At 34.5% G+C, this 23,059-nt stretch overlaps 1 protein-coding gene across 1 annotated transcript; it reads right to left on the bottom strand.

The window, feature by feature from the left end:
• Positions 1-2,817: 2,817 nt before the first annotated feature.
• On the bottom strand, positions 2,818-23,039 carry LOC123527493 (translocon-associated protein subunit gamma-like). The gene is made up of 5 exons (XM_045306978.2): positions 22,867-23,039; positions 8,078-8,204; positions 7,524-7,616; positions 4,504-4,635; positions 2,818-3,455 (listed from the first exon to the last, which is right to left on the bottom strand). The coding sequence occupies exons 1-5, from the start codon at positions 23,003-23,005 to the stop codon at positions 3,389-3,391; spliced, it is 558 nt and encodes a 185-aa protein (XP_045162913.1). The 5' UTR covers positions 23,006-23,039; the 3' UTR covers positions 2,818-3,388.
• Positions 23,040-23,059: the final 20 nt, after the last annotated feature.

The raw sequence follows: 23,059 nt of genomic DNA, 5'->3' as shown, positions 1-23,059 counted from the left end.
CAAACATTCTGACCAAATTTCATAAAGATTGAGTCACAACTGTGTCCTCTTGAGTGTTCACAAGCTTTTCCTTTGATCTGGCCTACTGACCCAGTTTTTGACCCCACATGACCCAGATTCAAACTGACCTAAAAATTTTGGAGAAACATTCTGGCCAAGTTTCATAAAGATTAGGTCACAACTGTTCACAAGCTTTTCCTTTGATTTGACCTAGTTTTTTACCCCTTTATGACCCAGATTCGAACATAACCAATAGACTATCAAGACAAATAGTTTGATTAATTCTCATGAGTTTCAAACTTAAATTGTGGTCTCTAGAGTGTTGACAAGATTTTCCTTTGATCTGGCATAGTGACCTAGTTCTTGACCCCACATGACCCAATTTTAAATTTTATTTAGAAACCACCAAGACAAACATTCTGACCAAGTTTCATAAAGATTGAGTCAAAATTGTGGCCTCTAGAGAGTTAACAAGGCAAATGTTGATTGACAACGCACGCCAATGACCAGTCGCAATAGCTGATCTTGAGCACTTTGTGCTCTGGTGAGCTAAAAACTAGGGATGGCAACAAATTGCAATTTTGGTATTCGAATATTCGGTCAGCCTTCCGAACGAATATTCAAACATTCGGTCATCAAATGATCAACAAATCAACTCAAAGTCTTATGAATTTATTCGTACCCTTAGCAGCCCTCTGCGTTAATTCTACTTTCGTTTACACTGGAAGTAATTCAGACATTTACGAATTAAGACTGTCTTATCGTTCTCATCGCTTGTTCATCTTTTTGAATATAAAATATATTTGTTATTTGCCTCCATTTACATATAATCTATATAGGTTTTACTTATTTTTACAGGGATGTAGCCCTCCCGTAAGTAAGGTTCTCTCCACACATATTACACGTAGCCGACTTCTTATTGGATGATCGCGTGAAATATTTTAAAAAGACAGGCGGCATTGCTTGCATTTTGACAGTAGATTCACGTAATAGCATGAACAATATTTTAGATTAAACGGGGTGTAAAATTAAGACTGTGGGGGTGGGGGAGTCTTATAAAAGATAAATTTTGCTTAACTTTGCATGAATATTGAGTAGATTCTACTATTTTTTTTCCATACGAAATGCATTTATTATCAAGAGGAATCCGTTTTACATAAAAATAATATTCATCTTGACTTGTTTACAACACTTTTCGGCATTTTTCTTTACTGAAATACATCTTGAAGTTGAATCGACTTTGATTGAAATCCGAGTCATTAGTTCAAGTGCTTTCTGATGATTTTTAATTATATGTTCGCACCTACCAAAAACATGACGATTTGTAACGGATTTACATCAATTGGGGACTAATAAAATTTCTAAAGGTAAGCAATTAGCGGTACTTACTACAGGGTACGATGTCATCACCATAGCAATGTACAATATCGGCATGCTAATATACAAGGTGACACGTCTGACAGCGACGGAAGCCATTTTCGCGGGTATTTACTATGAAAGGGAATTTTGGTAAATTAGATAAACGAACATACTGGTTCTTGCATTTGGTTTTCATTTATTTATTATGATTTTATATTTTTTTCTGAATATTCGAATAATGAAACAGTATTCAAATATTTGCGTCATGAACGAATATTCGTTGCCATCCCTACTAAAAACAAAGGTTGCTGAAAAACTTCAACCAAGAAAGCTCACACTGACACTAGGGCAAGCAGAATACCACCCCTATTCTCCGAATAGCGGAGCTAAAAATTGGGGGATGTCACAATGATGAAGATCCTTTAAGCAGTTAATGGAGAGAAAACAAGGGCCAAGCTCCTCCATTTGAATTTGAATAAGTTTTTTTAGGTATTAAAATTTCTAGTGGCCCTAAAAAGGTCTAAGCATCCACATTTGAATAAATTGGGAAAGGACCTTACAATGAGGCTAAGGACTAAATATGATGAAGATCCAATTAGTGGTTCATGAGTTAAGTCATTTGAAAGTTTTTCCTAATTTTAGCTGTGTGCGCCTAAAAGGGGTCAAGCTGAAATAAACTTGATAAAGGATTATGCCAGGTAGCCTGGGAAGACGTTGATAATATTTGTGCTTTGTCAGAAGAAATCATACCTAATATTTATGTATAAAGATCCCACTTAATTTGCGCTAATTAGTGTTAATTGGCATTCATCGAGTTTCTGATATTATCAACACCTGGGGAAATCTGAAGGAGTTTCCATGCCACTACCGATTATTGATTTTCTATAATTAGCCTAATTTACATGTGATCATAATTACGCTTGTTTGAAACGAAAACGAGGCAATGCTGCCGAAAATCTGGCAGTTTTCGTAGATCACCAGGTCTGCATTAATGTAACATCTTGATAGTTATGACGCAATTTTAAGTTTAAACTGACATATTCCTTGCTGGAAAAGCTAGGGAGGTACAAATTGGTATTTGTCTATGGCCCGGAAATGTTCGGTAACCCTCAGAAATACACGATTCCAATCAGTCTTTTCCGTGAGAATTCCGTTTCTATTTTTAGCCATGGATTATTGCTTTCAGAACTTACCATTCTTTATAAACACCCTCATATTTCAGGTGTAATATAGGTGGCGCTGCGGTCGGAAAACATGTTTCCCCAGGCTGTCAATTTACAGGTTAAAAAAAGAGTTAGAAATTGTCAGACTGGATTCCCAGGCTACATGCCAGGGTGCTTCTGACCAAGGCTGACCCATAGTTTTCAAGATGTCATCTGAAGTAAGGACAACGGGCATTGAGTGATCACACGCAAACTGAATGTGGTTAAAACTACTGGTTCTATACAAGCAACACCATTACAGTTTTACTTTTTATTGACATAAAAAACATTACTCTATCACCTTAATTTCAAACATGTACAGCTATACTTTTTCACTTTAATGGACTTCATTTTCGCTGTTTCTCATTTCTTTGTGTGATTTAAATAACATCAAATACATATATCGAAACAAAACTAGATGATACATTTTAAATGGAGGGCTTCATGAACAATGAAAACAAAACGCTTTTTTTTAGATGTTCATGATTTCAACACTTCTTTTGAAAAAAGATTTTTACATTTTTCCTGAATGGAGCAAATTTTTCAATTATAAGAAGGTAAGACTTCGCTGATTAAAAACAACCGAAACCTTTCTAACATATTTTAAACAATCACTGTCTTTCACAACAGAATGCTACATTCCACTCTAAATGCTTCTAAGATATGTGAACTATTTTAACTGCCAAAACCTGCAATAATATTTCTGCTGCATTAATAAATCTTTGGTGGGTCCAATACAATGAAAAGTCTGTCACATATATATATATACAACTATCCTTTGACCACTTTCACACTTTGATGTAAAGAACTATACTTCATGATATATCTTATTTGGTACTTGTTGAAAAGAGAGCTAGAAGACCGGCAGCTGCTCCGACTGAAAATACATAATTTCTGAAGAAAAAGTTAAGGGAAATATCAACAAAATGTTGAGATATTTACAGCATTCAAGGCTTCAATGAAGTTCATATTGTCTGCAAATCCTGCCATGGACTAAATTACACAGAAACAGAAAGCCTAAAGTGGATTTAGTCCACAATCAATTCTTTAAGTCTGAAATTTATACTTAGGACTTCAGGATGCAAAAATTAATTTACATAATACTAAAGAAAATTTTGATAGTGCTGCTGACACTACACTGGGATATCAGCACCTGTAAAAGATAATTAAATACAGTTTCTTTGCAAAGGCTTTCAAGCTACTCACCAACATTATGGGTGAAAATTTTCAATATGTTCATTTCCACCAAGTATGGCATAGAATGTATATATGACACTAAAAAAGATAAACTAAAGTGGGTGAAACTAAAGGAAGATATTGGTAAAACTTGAACAATGTAAATTTTTCTGCATTATTTCAAAAGTGTTGCAATGGTTTACTATCTTCTGCACAATACTTCTAGTTATTTGTAAGAATATCTTACAAAAATCTTATGTCAGTAAGTTTGCACCATTGGGCAATTTCAGAGTACTCATTTTTATGGGTTTTTGAGAAAAAATATTCTTTGCCTAAAATGTGTGGGTTAGACCCTTTTTTATATATGATAAGAATAACAGAGCAAAATGTGCATTTTTGAGCAAATTTATGCATTTAACAGTTTTTGTTTTTTTTTATCTACATCTGTATATCAAACTGCTTGGTTGGCAATATTACTACCCCCCTCAAAGCAATGCAGTATGTATACTGTCAGTATAAACCTGCGCTCAAGAGAAACGTAAACCTTGAACAGACACGCCAAGATTTTCTGCAAGCATTTGTCTCAATATGAAAAGACAACTATGCCAAAGTCTCTCAGAATGTGACCATCCATCATATTATGCTGCTAACAAGATTTGCAGCAGTAAACATGACAAAAAATACCTTCAACTAACCTGCAATATTGTAGCAAACTGTGTAAAAGCCTTATTTCAAGCAATTTGTACATTATACATATAAAGGATACACATTTGGATTGAAATTCTTGAGAGCGTAAAAAGACATCGCAATCAGAAGCACCAAATAAAAGGCGTTGTTATAGAATATAGAGAACGTAGTTGCCTCGTAGTCTGCCACCTCATTCTTCTTCCATAAAATCCTGAAAGTTGAACATTTCAAATTGTTGAGCCACACCATGAGAAAACCAACCAACTGCATTCACAACCAGCATGGATCCAGACTGCAGTCTGGTCTGGATCTATGCTGGTCGCAAAATGGACTATGTTGATTTTTTTTCATGGTGTGACTCCTATATGCTATTAAGGATTAAATGGCTTGAGTATGGTATTTTAAAATCAGCACAATTTGCAGCAGATTTATTTTAGCTATATTCAGTCCAGGGACTACCTTAGCCTGGAAATTTAGGGAGAAGTGACTTCTCCCTCCTGGGGAAACAGGGAGAAGTTTTGAAATTTTGGGAGAAGTTCGGCAAACGTGAGACAGGACATTGCTTACATGCATTAAATAACAATAACAATGTTTATTCAGTTCCATTTGTAGTATTATCTTGCTATGACTTAAATAAAAATGGTGCAATGTTTCAACAATACAGTACATATTTGTACTGTTTTACTGCAAAATGTTTAACAACTTGACACAACAAATCTTTCCTCATATAATCAGTACTTAATATTTCTTGGATTAACTTTTTTCCTTCCTAGAGCAGCTTTTTCAGGTATGTGAGCATTCTGAGTTTACATTTTTTATGTTCCTTCAATTTGACAAACTACAGAGTTTAAAAACCTCTCAATCTTACAATGAAATGTTATTTGTATTGATCAGTAGATAAAATACTTAAAAATCAGGGGCAATATTTTTTAAAACTACATATTTTGACATAAAAAATCTAAAAATTGGTTAAATGTATTACCTCCCTTTAACACATTTCAGAATTAACTAAAAGAGTTGTCTGCTATTTTTATCAAACAACAAATTTAATAGTTTGTCAACGGCCATATATTTAACTTATATCTGTTTTTAATGAAAGAGAAATGCAGATTAAAATGAATAGTAAGCAGATCCCAATTGAAAAATAAACGTCGGGAGTAACGGGTAGTCTACACTGTGATGGCAATAAAAATTTCGAAACGATTTTTATCTGAAAACAAGAATAACTGGATAAGACAGGTACCGAGGGCGTTCGGTTGACCCGAGGTTCCGTGTTTTGACCCGCGAAAATCAAGAAAAACTCGTAGTTGACCCGCACAAAAAATGTGTCCCGTGCGTCGGCTCGATCCGCGAAATGCGTCTCGAGTTCGAAGTTCTGCATTGTGAATCAAAATCTCGGTGAATTTCAATTGTTCGCCGCCACAATTTAAGTATGACAGTAGGCGGAGCGTCGTATGTTAATTAGCTACTGACAGATGTCAATCACTCCACGCGCCGACTGACACGTAATTAGGTTTGTAATTCGGAAGTTAATTATCACCGTTTTACGAAGTTTTCGGGCTCACTGATCTCCGATGTCGGTCAGCTTTAATTATTACTCTTTCATTCTTTAATTATCGTTTACTGCAATCACATTAAATGCAAACAATTAGCAGCTTATCATGCGGCGTCAATCTGAAATCGAGTGATCATCTTTTGTTGTCATGGACACGTTTCGCCGCGCGTGCCTCCCGGTGACATCCTGTGTATTGCGTATTGTGTTTACAGACTTTACATAACCGAGATGTATAATATCGGCGCACTTTACTGCCGATTATGTTTTACTTTCATCCAATTTTAGGGCGACTTGAACTTCGCTTTTCTTGGCGTGAAGGGCGAAGTGAAATATTTTAAAGCGAAGTTTTCGCTCAACTTCGCCTAAAACGCAGTCCCTGCAGTCTCTGTATTTGTGAACAAGACCTGTCACTAATGGTGACAAATGCTCCCGCAGCGCCTTGACCTTTGACCTGGTGACCTTGACCTATGACCTGGTGACCCCAAAGTCAGTAGGGGTTGTGTATTCAGTAAGTACTATCAGCATATGAAGTTTGAAGGTCCTCGGTGCAGTGGTTCGCAAGTAAAGTGCCTTCATGCAAAAAGTTAACGTTGTGACGAAAGAACTAACGAACAGACGGTTGAAAACTAATATGCCTCCCTTCGGGGGCATAAAAACAATACTTAAAGAAGTGTAATCATGGTTAAATTTAAATAGTCTTGCATGCCTCCAAAATTGACCATGTATCGCAATTGTTTTATCACACATATATATTTAACTGTTTCAATCTCAAATTACCAATACCATAAGTTTTAGCATAGTGAATATATCTGATTTATAGGTCTACAGAATCATTGTAACATTCTGTATCTCAAACCATGTAACTATACAAAATCTGACAGATAAGTGAGCCGTGCCACGGGAAAACCAACATAGTGGGTTTGCGACCAGCATGGATCCAGACCAGCCTGCGCATCCGCACAGTCTGGTCAGGATCCATGCTGTTCGCTAACAGTTTCTCCTATTCTAATAAGCTTTAAAAGCGAACAGCATGGATCCTGACCAGACTGCGCGAATGCGCAGACTGGTCTAGATCCGTGCTGGTCGCAAACCCACTATGTTGGTTTTCTCATGGTGTGGCTCAAATAGTTAAGTCTGCCAAAAAGCTTTACAAAAATGATTTTACAGACGCCAAATACTGTTTTTCCAATGAATGATAGTGAAAACATCAAACTGTTTTACTGACAATCAAAGCTAAGGCTGACTTTGTTCAGCCATGTTACATAGGCTTCTTAATTGCTGCTTAAGTTACAAGTAGCTCCTGAGACTAAAAATGGAAGTCTTTTTATTTGATTTTGAAACGAAATCTCAGTGATCTGAAATTCAAAATAATGTAAGCATCTAACACCTCACTGAGAATTAAGGCCTATTAATCATTAATGTTACTTGGTTTGTCAAAAAGAAATCTGCTGAGACTAAACTAGTCAAAACTTAGTGTATTTAATTTAGGCGTATCATAATTAAAGACTTCAAAAGAAACAAAATAGTAACATTATAATTCATACCTTTCATCTTTTTCTTTTTTGTTCATTTTCTTATCATCAGCTACTTTTTTCATCACTTCTCTGGCAACAGCATCCTCTCGTTTCTGGGCAATTCTGAAAAATTTTGATAGTAAATACTTACTCCTACCCGAAAAGGAAACAGTTCTGTGGGATCACAACCGAAACTACACACTACTTCAATTTTGTTTACACAAGAAAATAAGAGCTATTGATGTTTAAATCCAATAATGATATTATATAAGCTACATGCATATGTTTGAACCAGTCAAACTTACTCAGAGACAACGTCTCTTAAGAGAGCAGGTTATTACTTCCCATTTGTGTTGTTAATGTTAAAGAAAACATTAAGTCGTTCGAGACAAGTTGTCCACTTTTTGCCATAAACCCTTAGGTGGCCTATTATTTATTACAGGCTGTACAGTAATTCTGCAAAATGGTGATGAAAAATAAATCAGGGTTTCTACAATTTTTGCAATATGGTAATTGAACAGATTCAAGCTTACTATTTTGACAAAATCTACTAAATTTTCTGTGATTTACAGATAAACACTTACTTGTGTTTGAGAACGAACTTGACATTTTTGTATGCGAATGCTACAAGGTATGTACTGATGAGGGTGCCGACTGCAAACAGAATCCCCGACTGGTATAAGTCCATTTGGTGAATCCTCCAGTACAACCCTGAAAAAAATTTTAAAAACGGTAAAACATGTTAATAAAGCGTAAACATTAGGTTTCATTTTGGCTACCTGGCTGTATTTACATGTCCGCAATTACACTCGGTACAGCGGACAGTGCGGAGGTTGTTATCAATCATGTGACACAAAGCAGAGCCATGAAAATATGTTTAACCTAAAACTTAGGGCGCGTTGTTTGAAACAGTGACAATGTCGTGTTTTGCCGTTTATTCACATAATGATAAACATAAACTGAATGGAAGAAAAAATGGATATTTCCACATAGAATCGTAATGTAAAGATCACCATAGAAAAGGTCCTTCCTATGTTATATGTGGAGGAGAGATATTGACGTATGCAAAAATTACATTTTACATATTTACAACATGAACAAAGAACAAAACAGATACATTTTACATAATCAACAGTACAGAAAAAGCTTTAGTATGGGACTCAACATAATAATACGGATGATCTACAGTCTTAATTCTTCTGGTAAAATTCTTCCATTATTGTGCATTACATACTTAATGACTGACTCTTATACTATAATTTTTGATGTGAATACAGAATATAATTATTATAGTGCTAACTGAAACACTTGTTAAGTTAAAGTACATATAGTTAGCCAAAATGACTTTTTATTTTCACTCTTTCTCCTTTTTTACAATTGATTCTTCAGTTTTCGACCTCTGTTAACAAACTCCGTCTTTTCCTCGGCTTTTGCCCAATTTCCATATTTCCATGCCAAATTAGAACTTTCAGTATTTATTATGCTCAGATATTGGAAACAAATATAGTAGATAATGATAACTCTCTTATTAACCTTTAGCATGCTAGATAAATTGTCGTCTGCTGGAAATGTCGTCTGCTAAAATTGTAAAGTTCATTCAATTTGCTCAAAAATTGGAAGAAATATTGTCAGTGTAGCAAACAGCTTGGAACCTGATCAGACGCCGATTTAATCGGTGTCTGATCTGGTTCCAAGCTGTTTGCAAAGGCTGTTAAATTCGCCTGCAGCTGGCTAAGGGTTAAACAATGGTAGTACCTACTCCTCATGTCAGATGCAGATCCTGGTTGCACATACAGTAATAAACAAGAGCTGTCAGTTGACAACGCGCTCGACTATTCTCAGTGCTTGATAGTATAATATAAGCTGACTATTCTCAGTGCTTGATAGTATAATATAAGCTATGAGCAAAACTTTAACATTATAATATAAGCATATTTTAAGTCGAAAAGGGGCCATAATTCAGTCAAAATGCTTGATAGTGTTGTTTGCTCCTGTTAACAGAATGGGGTCATGATGGTAATCAAGTATGCAAAATATGAAAGCAATATCTCAATGGACTTTGAAAATATTTGGGGTGATACGCAAACTTCGTTTGTGTGACACTCACGCTGACGCCGGTGCGAGTAGGATAGCTCCTCTATTCTTCTTGAAGTCAAGCTAAAAAATTATATATTCCATAAAAGAAGTTTTGTCAAGTCGTTGTTTTTTTTGTTACTTTTCAAACAAATTTCTTATGAAAAATAAAATATCTACTGTATAGATAAGGATAACCTTTGAAAATTACTCTAAAATGTTCCAATAAATTGATCCATGTACTCCTTGGAAGTAGCTGATAATGTTATTTTCTCACTTTAAATATTGACTGATGTTTATAATATGATATGATAAAATTCATATTCGTATCTGTATAATTAAATTTGATTGTGCTAAGAAAATGATAATCCTTTCTCAAATGTTCACATCTTGTAACTGTAGATTTAGTCCATGAGCCGGACCCAGAAATTTTGACTAGCGGTACCATCCGAGGGGATTAAAGCTCAATGCTATTTTTGGATAGGTAAACATCTGACAATTCAGAAACTATGTGATAGCATTGTAGTGGTGGTAGCTTTTGGTGCGTTATTAGCCATGTAGTAACACCACCCCAAAATAGACTCTCATCAAACTTCCGTTATACATAAGTAGAATTTCTATTTCAAACTAATAGTTCTCTCTTATTTTGGAATATATTTACTTGGAAATTGATAGACAAACAGCTTAGTTTATGTATTTTATGTATTTAATAGAACTGTTATTAAAATATTGCCTCTTTAGCGTTTAGTGATTGCAATTACAGACAAACAAAGACCAGTACTTAAACATAATTAAAGAACATAAATATTGTTTCATAATCAGTTAGGGGTGTAACTGTTTTAAGTTATGTATCTTATTTCAGTTACTTTTTCAAGCATTTTATAACTTTTATTAGTTATAAGATATAGTTAACTCAGGTAAGTTATTCAAAAAAAAGTCTTTTTGCTGTTCTCACAAAGTGACCTTTAAAGTCAAATTAGTAGCAAACTATGGTTAATCAAATTCTCTTTTAGTCTGAGCATGACCTGATAAGCATAATGGGATAATAATGAGATATTAAGAGTTTTATAACTTTAAAGCTTTTGGTAAAACTTTATCAGCCTTGCGTAAAAAATTTTACTGCATAGCTGGAAAGATAAAAGGTCAAGGATTCAGGAAATAATTGCATTAGTCTCATTCAAAATGAGGAATTGGCACAAGAGGGCTTTGTAATATTTTATGATAACTGAAACAAGTTATCAAAGTTTAACCAATAACTCAAATGGGTTATAAACTGCGATAACTTGAAACAGTTATACCCCTGACTGATAATATGCAGTTAGAAAGTGTTTTTGCTAATTCTTGAACTAATATGACATGTTTAAATACATAGAGTATAAGGTAGTAGAATTCTACATATCACAAAACCAAGTTGTCTGCCATTGGCTGTTGGGGCGCTTGTAATTTACGGCATATTAATGTGCGTTACCTATTTGTTTGAAATTAATTAATACTTCTATACATGATACTGAATAGAAAAGTATGAATATCGTTAAATCAAAGCAATTTCTGAACTAGTTTTGGTATGTTAAATTAACAATTAGACAGTTATTAGCAGACCAATAGTTTTAATATCAAAGCCACCTTGTTGTTATTGTAATTTACGTGACAATACACGTGTAGACGAAAAACACAAAATATGTTGTTTAAACATGATGTTTAACTATCTGATCTGTCTTCTAAAGGTGCATATTCATGCCTACTTCTGTATCAATGTTCTTATGCTTAAACAGTAAACATTTTTATGCTGAATAATACCAAATGGTACTTTTATACAGGTAAATACGTTACCATAAAATCAAGATTTTCATAATATTTCATATAAACATGTTAAAGTCGTTTTTATTTAGTATTATGTATAGAAAAGAAATATTTTAACTAATCTATAAAATCATTCTTCGGTTAAATATCAAATGCCATGTTAATTAATTGAATGTAAAAGTGTAATTTACGTTACAATATGTTACCTTAATTGGTAACACATGTAGTATGAAGAATATTGTCTGCTGAAGGTTATGATGCTTTCCTTTTTCTTGGCATGAAGGTTGATAGTCTGTTCTATAGTAATTTACACATTCTGTGATGCTGTTGCGGCTGATCTAGACACACTGAAGCCACGAACCCTAAAAAGCTTTTCTGCACAAGGGTGGGTTACTTCAAGACTCATCATTAGGAGCAGATAGGGGATCGGTGGTCTAGTGGATAAGGCTCAATGCAGGAATCGTAGGTTCGAGAGCCCTACTGGGACACAACAATGTCTTTTCTAATGACACCAGTACTGGTTTTCCAGGAAGCGGACTCGAGAGTGATACCAATAGGATTGAAGCTTTCATCACAATCGAGCTAAAACAAATTAGTATAAACTAACAGATAAGCAGGTAGATATATTGCATCGTCCATATGATTGGACGCAAATAATAGTGGGCACAACTTGTGCCAGACTCCTATTTGCACATCTAGGTCGTTGACATTTGTGGCCTGTATTAATGCCAGTATATCATGAATAATATCAATAAAGTATATACAGAAGTGTGCCCTTTTCCGTGATGTCTCTCTCTGACACTTTTGAAGTGTTGGTACTTTTGAAAGTACTCTTTGAACACTGTTTGACTTTCAACAGATTTTCAAGGCTTGAATTTTCAGCAAGTTCCTTTACTTGTTTACATAAACATTGGTTGAAGGTCAAATAATTAAGGTTGAATATATGTGTCATCTGTTAATAAGTAAGTGTCAGGAGATTTCTAACATTTAAACTAAGAATGATTCTGTCCCTATGAAGCCATGGTGTTCCAATGAGTATCTATTTGTTTTCTACTTGTTTAAGGCCCATTTCTAAATTGTATTTCAGTATAATTATATACATGTATAATTATGTTCTTGAACATTTATAATTGATTTGTACTGATTTTGGTAACACATATTATTGTAACGTAAAATTCGCACAACTATTGGAATGAGATTGTGATTCACTGCATTCTAGTAAATATCTAATTCAACAGCACAAATTATGTATAGTTATTATAATATGTTATAATTTTTTCCTGATCTGTGCAGGGCATTTTCTTCACGTTAGAAATTTCAGTTTTGTACATTTTGGTAACATAAAACTTATACGGAGATTACATCATGGAAAAGTTCCTACCACTGCAGAAAAATAGTTATAAGAAACACTAGTCAGTCTGTACTTTCAATTATATAGAAGAATCATAAACATCTTGGTTACTGGGTTATTAGTACAAGTAAAATATCTATAAGGTTGGAATAAAATCACTGTTACGTAAATTACACTAATTAAGATGTTTACGGGTACGTGAAAGATATATTGTTTTAAAGCACATTCAGTTCATTGTTATACATGTATAAGGTTGTTAATAAACTACAGACTGCACTTTTTCTTAATCATTGTGTAGCACTATTTCATCGTCTTAAATGTTTTAGGAAACATATTAAATGTCACATAAGTTACAAAAGCCCTAACGTTTAAACGGCATTCATGTAGGAATAAAAAGCATTCGGTATGTACTTTCCGAAAGTCATAATGTTGAATATTCCTTGATTCCTTAGGGAAGGCAGGGGGAAATGGTACCTCAAGGTCTAACATCTATCGGAAGAAAATCTAATTATGAGCTATAATTATGCTTATTAATTGTCCGTGCTATTAAGATGTTCTTCATAATCATTATTTTAATTAACATTTATTCAAAGAAGCAAACCCAAAAAGGTCGAAAATTAAGGAAATATTTTGTTTGTTTTTAAATACTTGTTACAAATACATCAATTATTCAAACTGAAAAGCATATGTTCCATAATTCGTATGTCTACATTGGATATATTTTAGCTCACCTGAACTTGTATCTAAGTGTAGGCATATATCAAGATGATGTCACACCAAAAGCTACCATCGATACATTGCTATCACATATTATCTTACTCCAGGGTTGTATGCCTTTCCAAAAATCACTATAAGAATTAATCCCCCCAGATGGTACCAATCAACCCTATGGCTCATGTACTAATTAATGGGTTTATGACACCTCCTACTAGTGTATAACCTTAATATATAGCTCAATTTATGTGTATAGTGTGAAGTGTAGATTAAATCAATTTAGGCATTAATAAAATTGATTTTGAGTAATATTAGTTCTATAAATAAATGTCGGACTTCAATATTTTACGATTTTGACATTTCATATAGTGCAACGTTTTATGGAAGTTATGAATTTCCCAGTAGAGCTTTCTGCAAAATATCCTGCGGAAGGTTTTACAAGTTCACGGTGGAAGTGACTGAAAAACGATAGCTAAATACCAAAACGGACAAAGAAACCTATTTTACACACCAACTGAACATACTGTCTTACTGAAAATATTGAAGATCTGTCCGCACTTTGAAAGTGAAATTAACATCCATGCACTTTTGCAACACAACACGAAACTGTCAAATCTTCCTTATTATAATCTAAATATAAAGAATGATTTAAGCAAAAAAAATTCTCACGGTCGGCTTTGAAAAAAATGCGGCTTGTTACAAACGTATTGTCTATGTACTAAGCATATGTTTATAACTGATGGGTGTTACGGCTAGACACTTCCAATATTAAAAGGCGCCCATAAGACAGCGCGCTCGACTTTTCTCAGTGCTTGACTCTGAATTTGAGCTTTGCCAGTAAAAAAAAAAAATCCAAGTTAAAAAGGGGCATAACTCTGTTAAAATTCAATTTATAGTTATGAGAATTGTGTCTCCTGGTGTAGACTTTGATAGTAAATAACTATTTTGAGTTTCAAGTCAATAGCTTTGATAGTAACAGAGATATTTGACTTTATAAAAAACTTTAACCAACGGCGATGCCGACGCTGGCGTGAGTGCAATAGCTCTACATTTTCTTCGAAAAGTCGAGCTAAAAATAGAGGTTAAACAAAATTAAAAACTATATAAATTTTTATATTAAGCAAAATAGGGGATATTTTCTACTAAATTCTAGGCGGTGATTTGCAGGCTTGGGGCTGAATACATGTGTCAGTAATTGATTACATTACAAAAGCTTTAATAGTAACAGAGATATTTGACTTTATCAAAATTTTAACCAAAAAATCAAAGTTAAAAGGGGCATAAGTCTGTCAAAATTCAAATCAGAGTTATGGGGATTGTTTCTCCTGATGTAGACTTTGATGGTAAATAACTATTTTAAGTTTCAAGTCAATAGCTTTGATAGTAACAGAGATATATGACTTTATCAAAAACTTTAACAGCTTTGCCAGTAAAAAAAAAATCCAAGTTAAAAAGGGGCATCATTCTGTCAAAATTCAAACCAGAGTTATAGGAATTGTGTCTCTTGGTGTAGATTTTGATAGTAAATAACTATTTTGAGTTTCAAGTCAAAAGCTTTAATAGTAACAGAGATATTTGACTTTATCAGAAAACTGAACAAAATTTCTAAGTTAAAAAGGCGCATAATTCTGTCAAAATTCACAAGCCCAGAACAACCCTTTATATCAGCACCCACTATAACATCTTTCAGTAAAGTGTTGAAATGAATGGTTGGTTGCAGAGAAGGAACTGCTGACAAAAATCTCTAACAGTGCATTTTGAAGTATAAATTAGTCTAAATGTAATAATTACATTTTGATTTCAATTCAGGCATGTCATGGTTGCAGGGAGGACGGATAGCTCAGTGGTTTGCACACTGGCCTTCCAATCCTGAGGTCGGGGGTTCGATCCCCAGGAGCTACTCGGAAATTTTCAGAAACGCTTTTCAATGTTTCCCACCCAACTAGAGGTGTACTGGTCAGGAACCCAGACAATCCTTGCGTGTATCAGTGCTATACACTGGGCATGTTAAAGAACCAGGCTGTCTATTCGCAACAAGCTAGGCTAAGTTAGCCAGACAAGCCTGTATCTGATTTCTGATCTCTCTGTCGTGGGGGCTTTGTCTCACCCTGTCCCTCTAGTCAGATCGCTCTGTCTGTACTAGCAGAGGATGAATTATGCGCCCTGTGTCACACAGGTCTTCCATTAGCATTCAATTTCATGGAGTCAGGACTGCCTAACATTCAGATTTTGGAGTCCCTCTTAAATTTTCTTGGAGTCCTACATGTTATCACTTTGTACAGTGACCTTCAATACCATCAACATCATCATCACCATCATAATCATTACTATCATCATCATACTAATTGGTTCAGAACAGTGCATAAAGTAATAGATTTAGAGAAAAGGACCACTAGATAGATTAGAAAACATCTTATTTAACAAAAAATATTTTATTGTTTTTTAATTCATAGCAACAGTCAGCATTTTAATAAAACCACCAGACTTACTGTTGTTCAGCTACAAAACGGAAAATCCACTTAAAAAATCTGAAGTAAATTTTACTTGGGAGTAGAATTATGTCAAATTACGTCATTCACCTTGCAATACCCAACCAGTTAACTTTCATCCCTTATCAAAGAAAATCAATAAAGGAAAATTTTGCCGACACTCCTTTTGATGTCAGCTGCCATGTGCTGGTCGAAATGTGTCAAAGATATCAGTTTTTAATAGGTCAGGAGACAAACTGAATGTTTCTTTCTTCTTCTAAAAATACTGTAAAAGAAGGATTTATCATTTATGAAAATCCAAAGTAAGTAGCAAATTTATTACCGGTCAGAAAAAATGTATTATTAATTTAAACTGGATGTGAAATGTCATTTGCTAAAATATAGTTACTTGCTGAGGTTTTTGTGCTGAAATTATCAATATATTTTCCACAATTAAGTTACTTTGTCTTCCGACTTAGGAGCTTGTTTCACCAATTTAATCCAAGCCTTTTGTTGTCTGCAATTAACGCCTTCTAAACATGTCAGCTGATCTGGAAAACAGTTTACATTTACAGACGTTCTCTATCAGACACGATGCTTTCACATGGTCACACACTTCAAACACTGCCAGCAGTTTTTACGAGGTTGTCAATCATCAAGTGTTAAACCGCTTTGATAAGTTATGGGGCGGAGCTAGTCACGTCAGTCTAGTAAAGTTACGTCACTGTGTATTGGTTTTGTCGTCCTTTGAAAATATCGGAAGTCCTTTGTACGCCTCTAAGATTGTGTATCGGTGTATGGACCAGAATTTCTGGCGTATTTTACGCTGGGATGCCGCTTAACGGAGCCCTGCCTGTGTGGCTGCATTTGAACTATGTAAAGCGCCTTTGAACGTGAAATTGATCATGAAAAGGGCGCTATATAAATCTGGTATAATAATAATTACCAATGGGCATTGTGTAAATTGTTTGTATATTAACTGCTAAATGTCATATTCTCACCTGTGCACAAGACTTGAACCCACTGTAGGTGACAAGTGGGTACCGTTATTGATCCTCAAGTTAAACTTAAGACTATACTAAGATGGCAAACTGCATTTATCATACCTCTCAATTGTTTAGGAATAATAATGAACTGAAATGTTTTTGAATACATTGAACTTATTAGGAATATTCTCCAGATGAAGTAAAGCAAACATATTAGATAATCACTTACATTGTAAATATATATATTTATACCCCGGTGTCATACTATTCCTCCAGTAATCAGAGAGTAATCAAAAGTAATCATAATTACAGGCAGAAAATTCACTGTAATTGATTAAATTACATTACATGTAATCAGATTGAGGTGAGTAATCAAATACATTTGAATACTTGTATTTGAGTAATCAATTACAAGTGATTACAATTACTGTACTCGATTACCTCAAGACTGGTGATTTGACCAAATTCTAAATCAAATGGGGATGTTTTGACCAAAATAGCGAGTGTTTGACTAGGGGACGTTGACTTGATACCACCTAACAGTGTTCCCACTACATTTTTTGGCTGGGGTGTTTTCACCCCCAGCCAAACAGATCTGGGGTGAAACATGAAAAGTGGGGGTGACAACATTAAAGTGATCAAATAAAAGAAATAAACAATTTTCTAAGTATTCTTTGTGACATAGTGCAGCCAGTAAAATTCTGTTGCCCATTCTGGTCTATATAGCAGTTGTTTTCTGGATGCTTTTCAACCTTGGGCAATGGAAACAGGGCTGGGGGTGGGGGCAGTTGTTGTCAGTTTCATGTTGTTTGGGCTGTGTTGACGAATGTTGCATATTTCCACCCGCAGTTACAAACATGTCGGAAATTGTTCACTGCATGTCCACTTCGTTGCAGACAAAACATATGACATCAAATTGCAAGGTTGACTGTGTACCGCAAAAGTGAATAATTTCTGTATATTACCGATACCGCATTATCGAGTTTTAGTACCAGTCCACTATGACACACATCCGGGTTACCAAAATGAATCGAAAATGAAAGTAAACTCAATTTGCATCAGAACTGAACAGGTCTAGGAAAGTGGAATATCATTATCTGTAAATTTACAGATAATCTATAAATTTATAGATTTTTCAATCTGTAAATTTACAGATGAAGTGTTTGAAAACTGCTGAAATTATATTTAGACACAAAATCGCAGCTTGAAATTAATTTATGGCAGTGGCTACGATTACGGTACCGTAATCCTAGCCTCCGGTTCTAGGATTAAGGGAGTTCCGTATTCCTAGACAACCCTATGAGAATAGGCTAGGATTACTGAAGTATATGCATAAATGACATTGTAAACTTACTCATTTCACTTAATTTCACTAAATATTTCGTGCTATCGATCGGCCGTTTTGGGTTAGTATAACCTTAATGGCGGTGCGCGGAAATATAGAATTATCTATGTTTCGTATATACCATCATCAAGTCAACACAAATGGTCTTTAATAACATACAATATGGTTATAAATCATAAAATTCAATGTATAGATTTTTTTTAAATCTAACTAGATTTTTTTTTTAATCTAACTTTGACACTCATATTTCTAATATATTTCCGCGCGCCACCATTAAGATTATACTAACCCCAAACGGCGGATAGAAAACACGAAATAATAAGGCAGGCATGAAAAATTAAGTGAAATAAGTAAGTTTACAACATCATTTATGCGTGTCCTAACATATACTTTATGCCTCTTAAAATACTTCCGTAATCCTAGCCTATCCTCATAGGTTTGTCTAGGAATACGGAACTTCCGTAATCCTAGAACCGGAGGCTAGGATTACGGTACCGTAATCGTAGCCACTGCCTTAATTTATTTACATATGGTATGCATAAATAAAGGTCAGTTGCAACTTTCAGTTAAATTTATAGATTATCTGTAACTTTACAGATAATCTGTAAATATTCCACTTTCCTAGACCTGTTGAATAAATATTTTAATTAGTGAAGGTACACAGCGATGATATTATGGAATACTGATTAAACACAATGATGTCTGTTTTATTTTTCTTTGCGTGATTTCACCCTCGGGAGATTTTTTCTTTACGTGGAATGTGAAATCTGTGCGTGAAAAACGTACATATTTAATTGAATGGGAACACTGACCCAAGTAGAAAAGACATTGACCATTACAATATAGGAAGTGTCTAGGGGTACGGATCCGTACCTCTAGACCCAGATTCTAGAGGTACGGATCCGTACCCCTAGACAACACTGTATAGGATTGTCTACGGGTACGGACCTCTCGTTTACCAGGTATTTTGGCTTGTTTTCGTCTTTATTTTTGTTTAAATGTAATTAGTAATGTAGCTTTAAAGAAATTTCACAATATTATTGCACTTACATGGTTTATTTTGCAGTATTTTACCGATTGTTTACATTAATCTCCGGTAAGGATAAAAACCGAGAACTTCCGAATGAGTGGTGTGTGTTATAATGTATTTTTTATCGTTGCCATCTTATTGAAAAGAGCGTTCAGTTATAGCCTGGCAGTGACCACATACTGTATTTGGAGACAGTTATGTTTCAAGGCTGAAGAAATATGTAAAGAACCACCCATTTGATCTTAATGATAGCGAAGTAAAATTCTATGGTGTTCCAGGAATGTCCACTGTGAGGAAGTTCCATGATAAATTTCAAATAATGCTGGCAGATAAACCAAAGTAAGTATAGTACATATCATAACTGAGATAACTTGAAATGATCATGATAATTAATTATCATTAAGATATTTTTTAATATATTGTGTTTTTTTCTCCAATTTATTTACGCAAGTATTATTATCATTTCAGATTCGTATTCGTAAATCTCGGTGGAAACGACATAAATTCGAGTTGTAATCCTCAACAGATTTTTGAAAATATTGTGACAATTGTGAAGCAGTTGAAGAACGCTGGTGTGGAACACGTTTTTGTTGCGAGTATCGTGGAGAGAGGATCGTTCTTATCTTGGACTGGATGTAATAGTAACATGTTTAATAAGGTGAGAAGAAGTATCAATATTCAATTGCAAACTTAGTGTCAAATTTAAGGAACATTATGTGGATGTTGGAAAAAAATTAAGATTCCCAAGACACTATGACCGAGATAGGGTCCATCCAGGAGATCGAGAAGGTGGGATAAAAGTTTTTCGTGCTGCGGTATATCGATGTTACAGAAAGACTATAAATTCATAACAATATTTTCATGTGTATTTATACATCTATGTGTATATATGTAAAATAAACTTGAACTATCTTTTCTTCTCTGTATTTCATTGAAGCATATTATTATTGCTTTAACTCAGATTCTTCCACCTGTAACTCCTCATACTCGTCCATCATTCGATCTGTAAAAGGTTGGAACCTAAACTGTTCAGTTAAAAGACAAATAAATATGAAATATACATGCTACATTTTCCAACTTGAAAATATACTGTTATTTTCACGGCTATTTTCACACAGTCACGCTCTTTTTCAATAAGATGACAACGATAAAAATACATTATAACACACACCACTCATTCGGAAGTTCTCGGTTTTTATCCTTACCGGAGATGAATGTAAACAATCGGTAAAATACTGCAAAATAAACCATGTAAGTGCAATAATATTGTGAAATTTCTTTAAAGCTACATTACTAATTACATTTAAACAAAAATAAAGACGAAAACAAGCCAAAATACCTGGTAAACGGGAGGTCCGTACCCGTAGACAATCCTATACAGTGTTGTCTAGGGGTACGGATCCGTACCTCTAGACCCAGATTCTAGAGGTACGGATCCGTACCCCTAGACACTTCCCCTACAATATAATGGTTTGAAATTATAAATGAAAGCCGATGATGAAAGTGAAAATTTATGTGCAGTCATACATATCTTGTCTCACACAAGATCCAGTATGGTACTATTGGGGTGCGACACTTTATGTACCAGACACTTTATGTACTACTTTGACACTTGATAATTTATGAAGAAACTGAAGCAGTGCTTGCATAAATATCATGTTTTGAACCAATTTCATGCAAACAGATTAAATTTAACCCCAAAACAGTATATATACTGAGACTTCAGTTTTGATTATTTCATAAAACATATCAAAACTGGAAATAAACAAAAGCCATTTACCAATGTACCCTAGTTCTATAAATAAACGTCGGACTTCAATATTTTACGAATTTGAAATTTCATATAGTCCGACGTTTTATCGAAAGTATGAATTTCCCGGTAGAGCTTTCCGCAAAAGTTCTTGCGGAAGGTTTTACAAGTTCAAAGTAGAAGTGACTTGAAAGTAGGGGTGTAACGATACATCGAACTATCGATGCATTGCGATACTAAGTGTCCCGATAGCATGCATCGATAGAAAAGTCACGATCCAATAACAATCGCCGATAGTTCCTTCAACAATCGATAGGTTCGATAGTTCTGAAATTTTGGTAAATACAGAAATAATTTATAATTTATAAACCAAGAAACAGAGCCAGCTTTCATTTGCGCCTCCATTACAATAATTACCCTCACGGAATTAAACTACCATAAAGGACTGAGAAGTCTGGAAGATAATTTAATTATTTAATAAATTTAGTTTCTTAGAAACTTTGATTAAATATATTTAAATGACCTGTTAATTTTAGATGAGAAAATGTACTATGGACATGGAGAAAGAAGGCTACTTGTATTATACAGCAAACTGTTCGGTAGGGCCCTTCATTTAGTGCTGGTACACCTTAATCCGACCCGTTAATTTTCGTCTTTTTCAATGCTTTGGGTTATTAAACATGTTGACATTCACAACAAAATGGCCGATTCGTTTGAGTATACCTTGCATAGGTTTATTGTTTTACTTATTGTTCCAAAGCCAAGGAAGGCAAGAAATATTTAATGTTAGAATTATTTCTGTCCGTTTCAGTTATACAAACATCTCAATGTGTGTTAACAGCAATTATAAACAGTGTCGTCTCTTACACTGTGTAACAATGCCAGTTGGTAGCTTTACTGTATAAAATATGATGGCCGATAACTATTGCAATAGTATCGCAATAGTAACCTGCAATAGAATAGTATCGCAATAGTTTTTAAGCAATATCAATAGTATTGCAATAGTCAAAATTGGCCTCAATAGTCACCCCTACTTGAAAGCGATAGCTAAATACCAACAACGGACAAAGAAACCTAATTTACACATCCATTGAACATACTGTCTTACTGAAGATATTGAAGATCAGTCCGCACTTTGAAAATGAAATTTACATCCATTCACTTTCACAACACAACACGAACTGTCAAATCTACTTTATTATAAAGATTAATTTTAGACGAAAAAATATTCTCACGGTCGGATTTGAAAAAAAATGCGGCCCGTTACTAACGTATTGTCTATGTAGTATGCATATGTTTATAATCGATGGGTGTAATCAGCATTTATTGGTTGTAATTTTATTAAATGTTACTTAAATTAGTTGTAAATTCCTATCAAAGCAGTTTAAAAGGCTAGTCCACATGCGTTCGGCGGTACCCATGCGTTAAATAATGGCCGCAGATTTTTTACAAGTGTCGTAGGCTAAACATATTTGTTTTCGTCTAAACATGTATAATTGATTCTATATATTTATTCGGTGTTGTATTGTTCATGATATTTCAATAAATTACGCTAGAAGTTTCTGTGAAATGCGTCGGGGAAGTGATTGGTGGTGCAGTTTTAGTTACGGTTAACCAATGTTTCACGTGTTTGAGAGTTTTCCTACATTACACTTCAATAAAATAAAGTCGTAATCTGTGCTATACAAATGGCTGACATTCGATTAAACTTGACACAGGGACATGTTGAACGTCCAAATATTAAAAGGCGCCCTGTGCAAGTTTAATGTTATTCAACTACAATGTACCCCACCCACTCGCTTCCTGCCTACGTGGCAAAAATCGGTCAGGTTTGATTTGCTTTTAATTCAACTTACAGATGGGAATGGCTGAAACTATCAACGCATTTCCATAAAACAATGCTGAAGACTTAGTAGACACATTTCTGCTGAAGTCCTGGAGTAGTAATTCCTCTTCTTTTGTTAAATTCTTTTGTTTTGTACTTTTGGATGCCATCTTGCCGGTGTACAGGAAAACGTCAGAGGGAGACCAAATGTGTGACGTGTAATT

The sequence above is a fragment of the Mercenaria mercenaria genome, chromosome 14 (genome assembly GCF_021730395.1).
Source record: "Mercenaria mercenaria strain notata chromosome 14, MADL_Memer_1, whole genome shotgun sequence".
Classification (NCBI taxonomy): Eukaryota; Metazoa; Mollusca; class Bivalvia; order Venerida; family Veneridae; genus Mercenaria; species Mercenaria mercenaria.
This window is presented reverse-complemented; position numbering and strand designations above follow the sequence as displayed.

Bases quoted from the DNA above. Each gene is read 5' to 3' on its own strand.
- LOC123527493 (XM_045306978.2), bottom strand. From the start codon at position 23,005: ATGGCATCCAAAAGTACAAAACAAAAGAATTTAACAAAAGAAGAGGAA. The intron at 8,205-22,866 runs GTAAGTTGAATT...AATTTTTTTCAG, and splicing joins AGTTTCAGCCATTCCCATCT to GGTTGTACTGGAGGATTCAC. The intron at 3,456-4,503 runs GTATCCTTTATA...CTTTTTCTTCAG, and splicing joins AAGAATTTCAATCCAAATGT to AAATTATGTATTTTCAGTCG.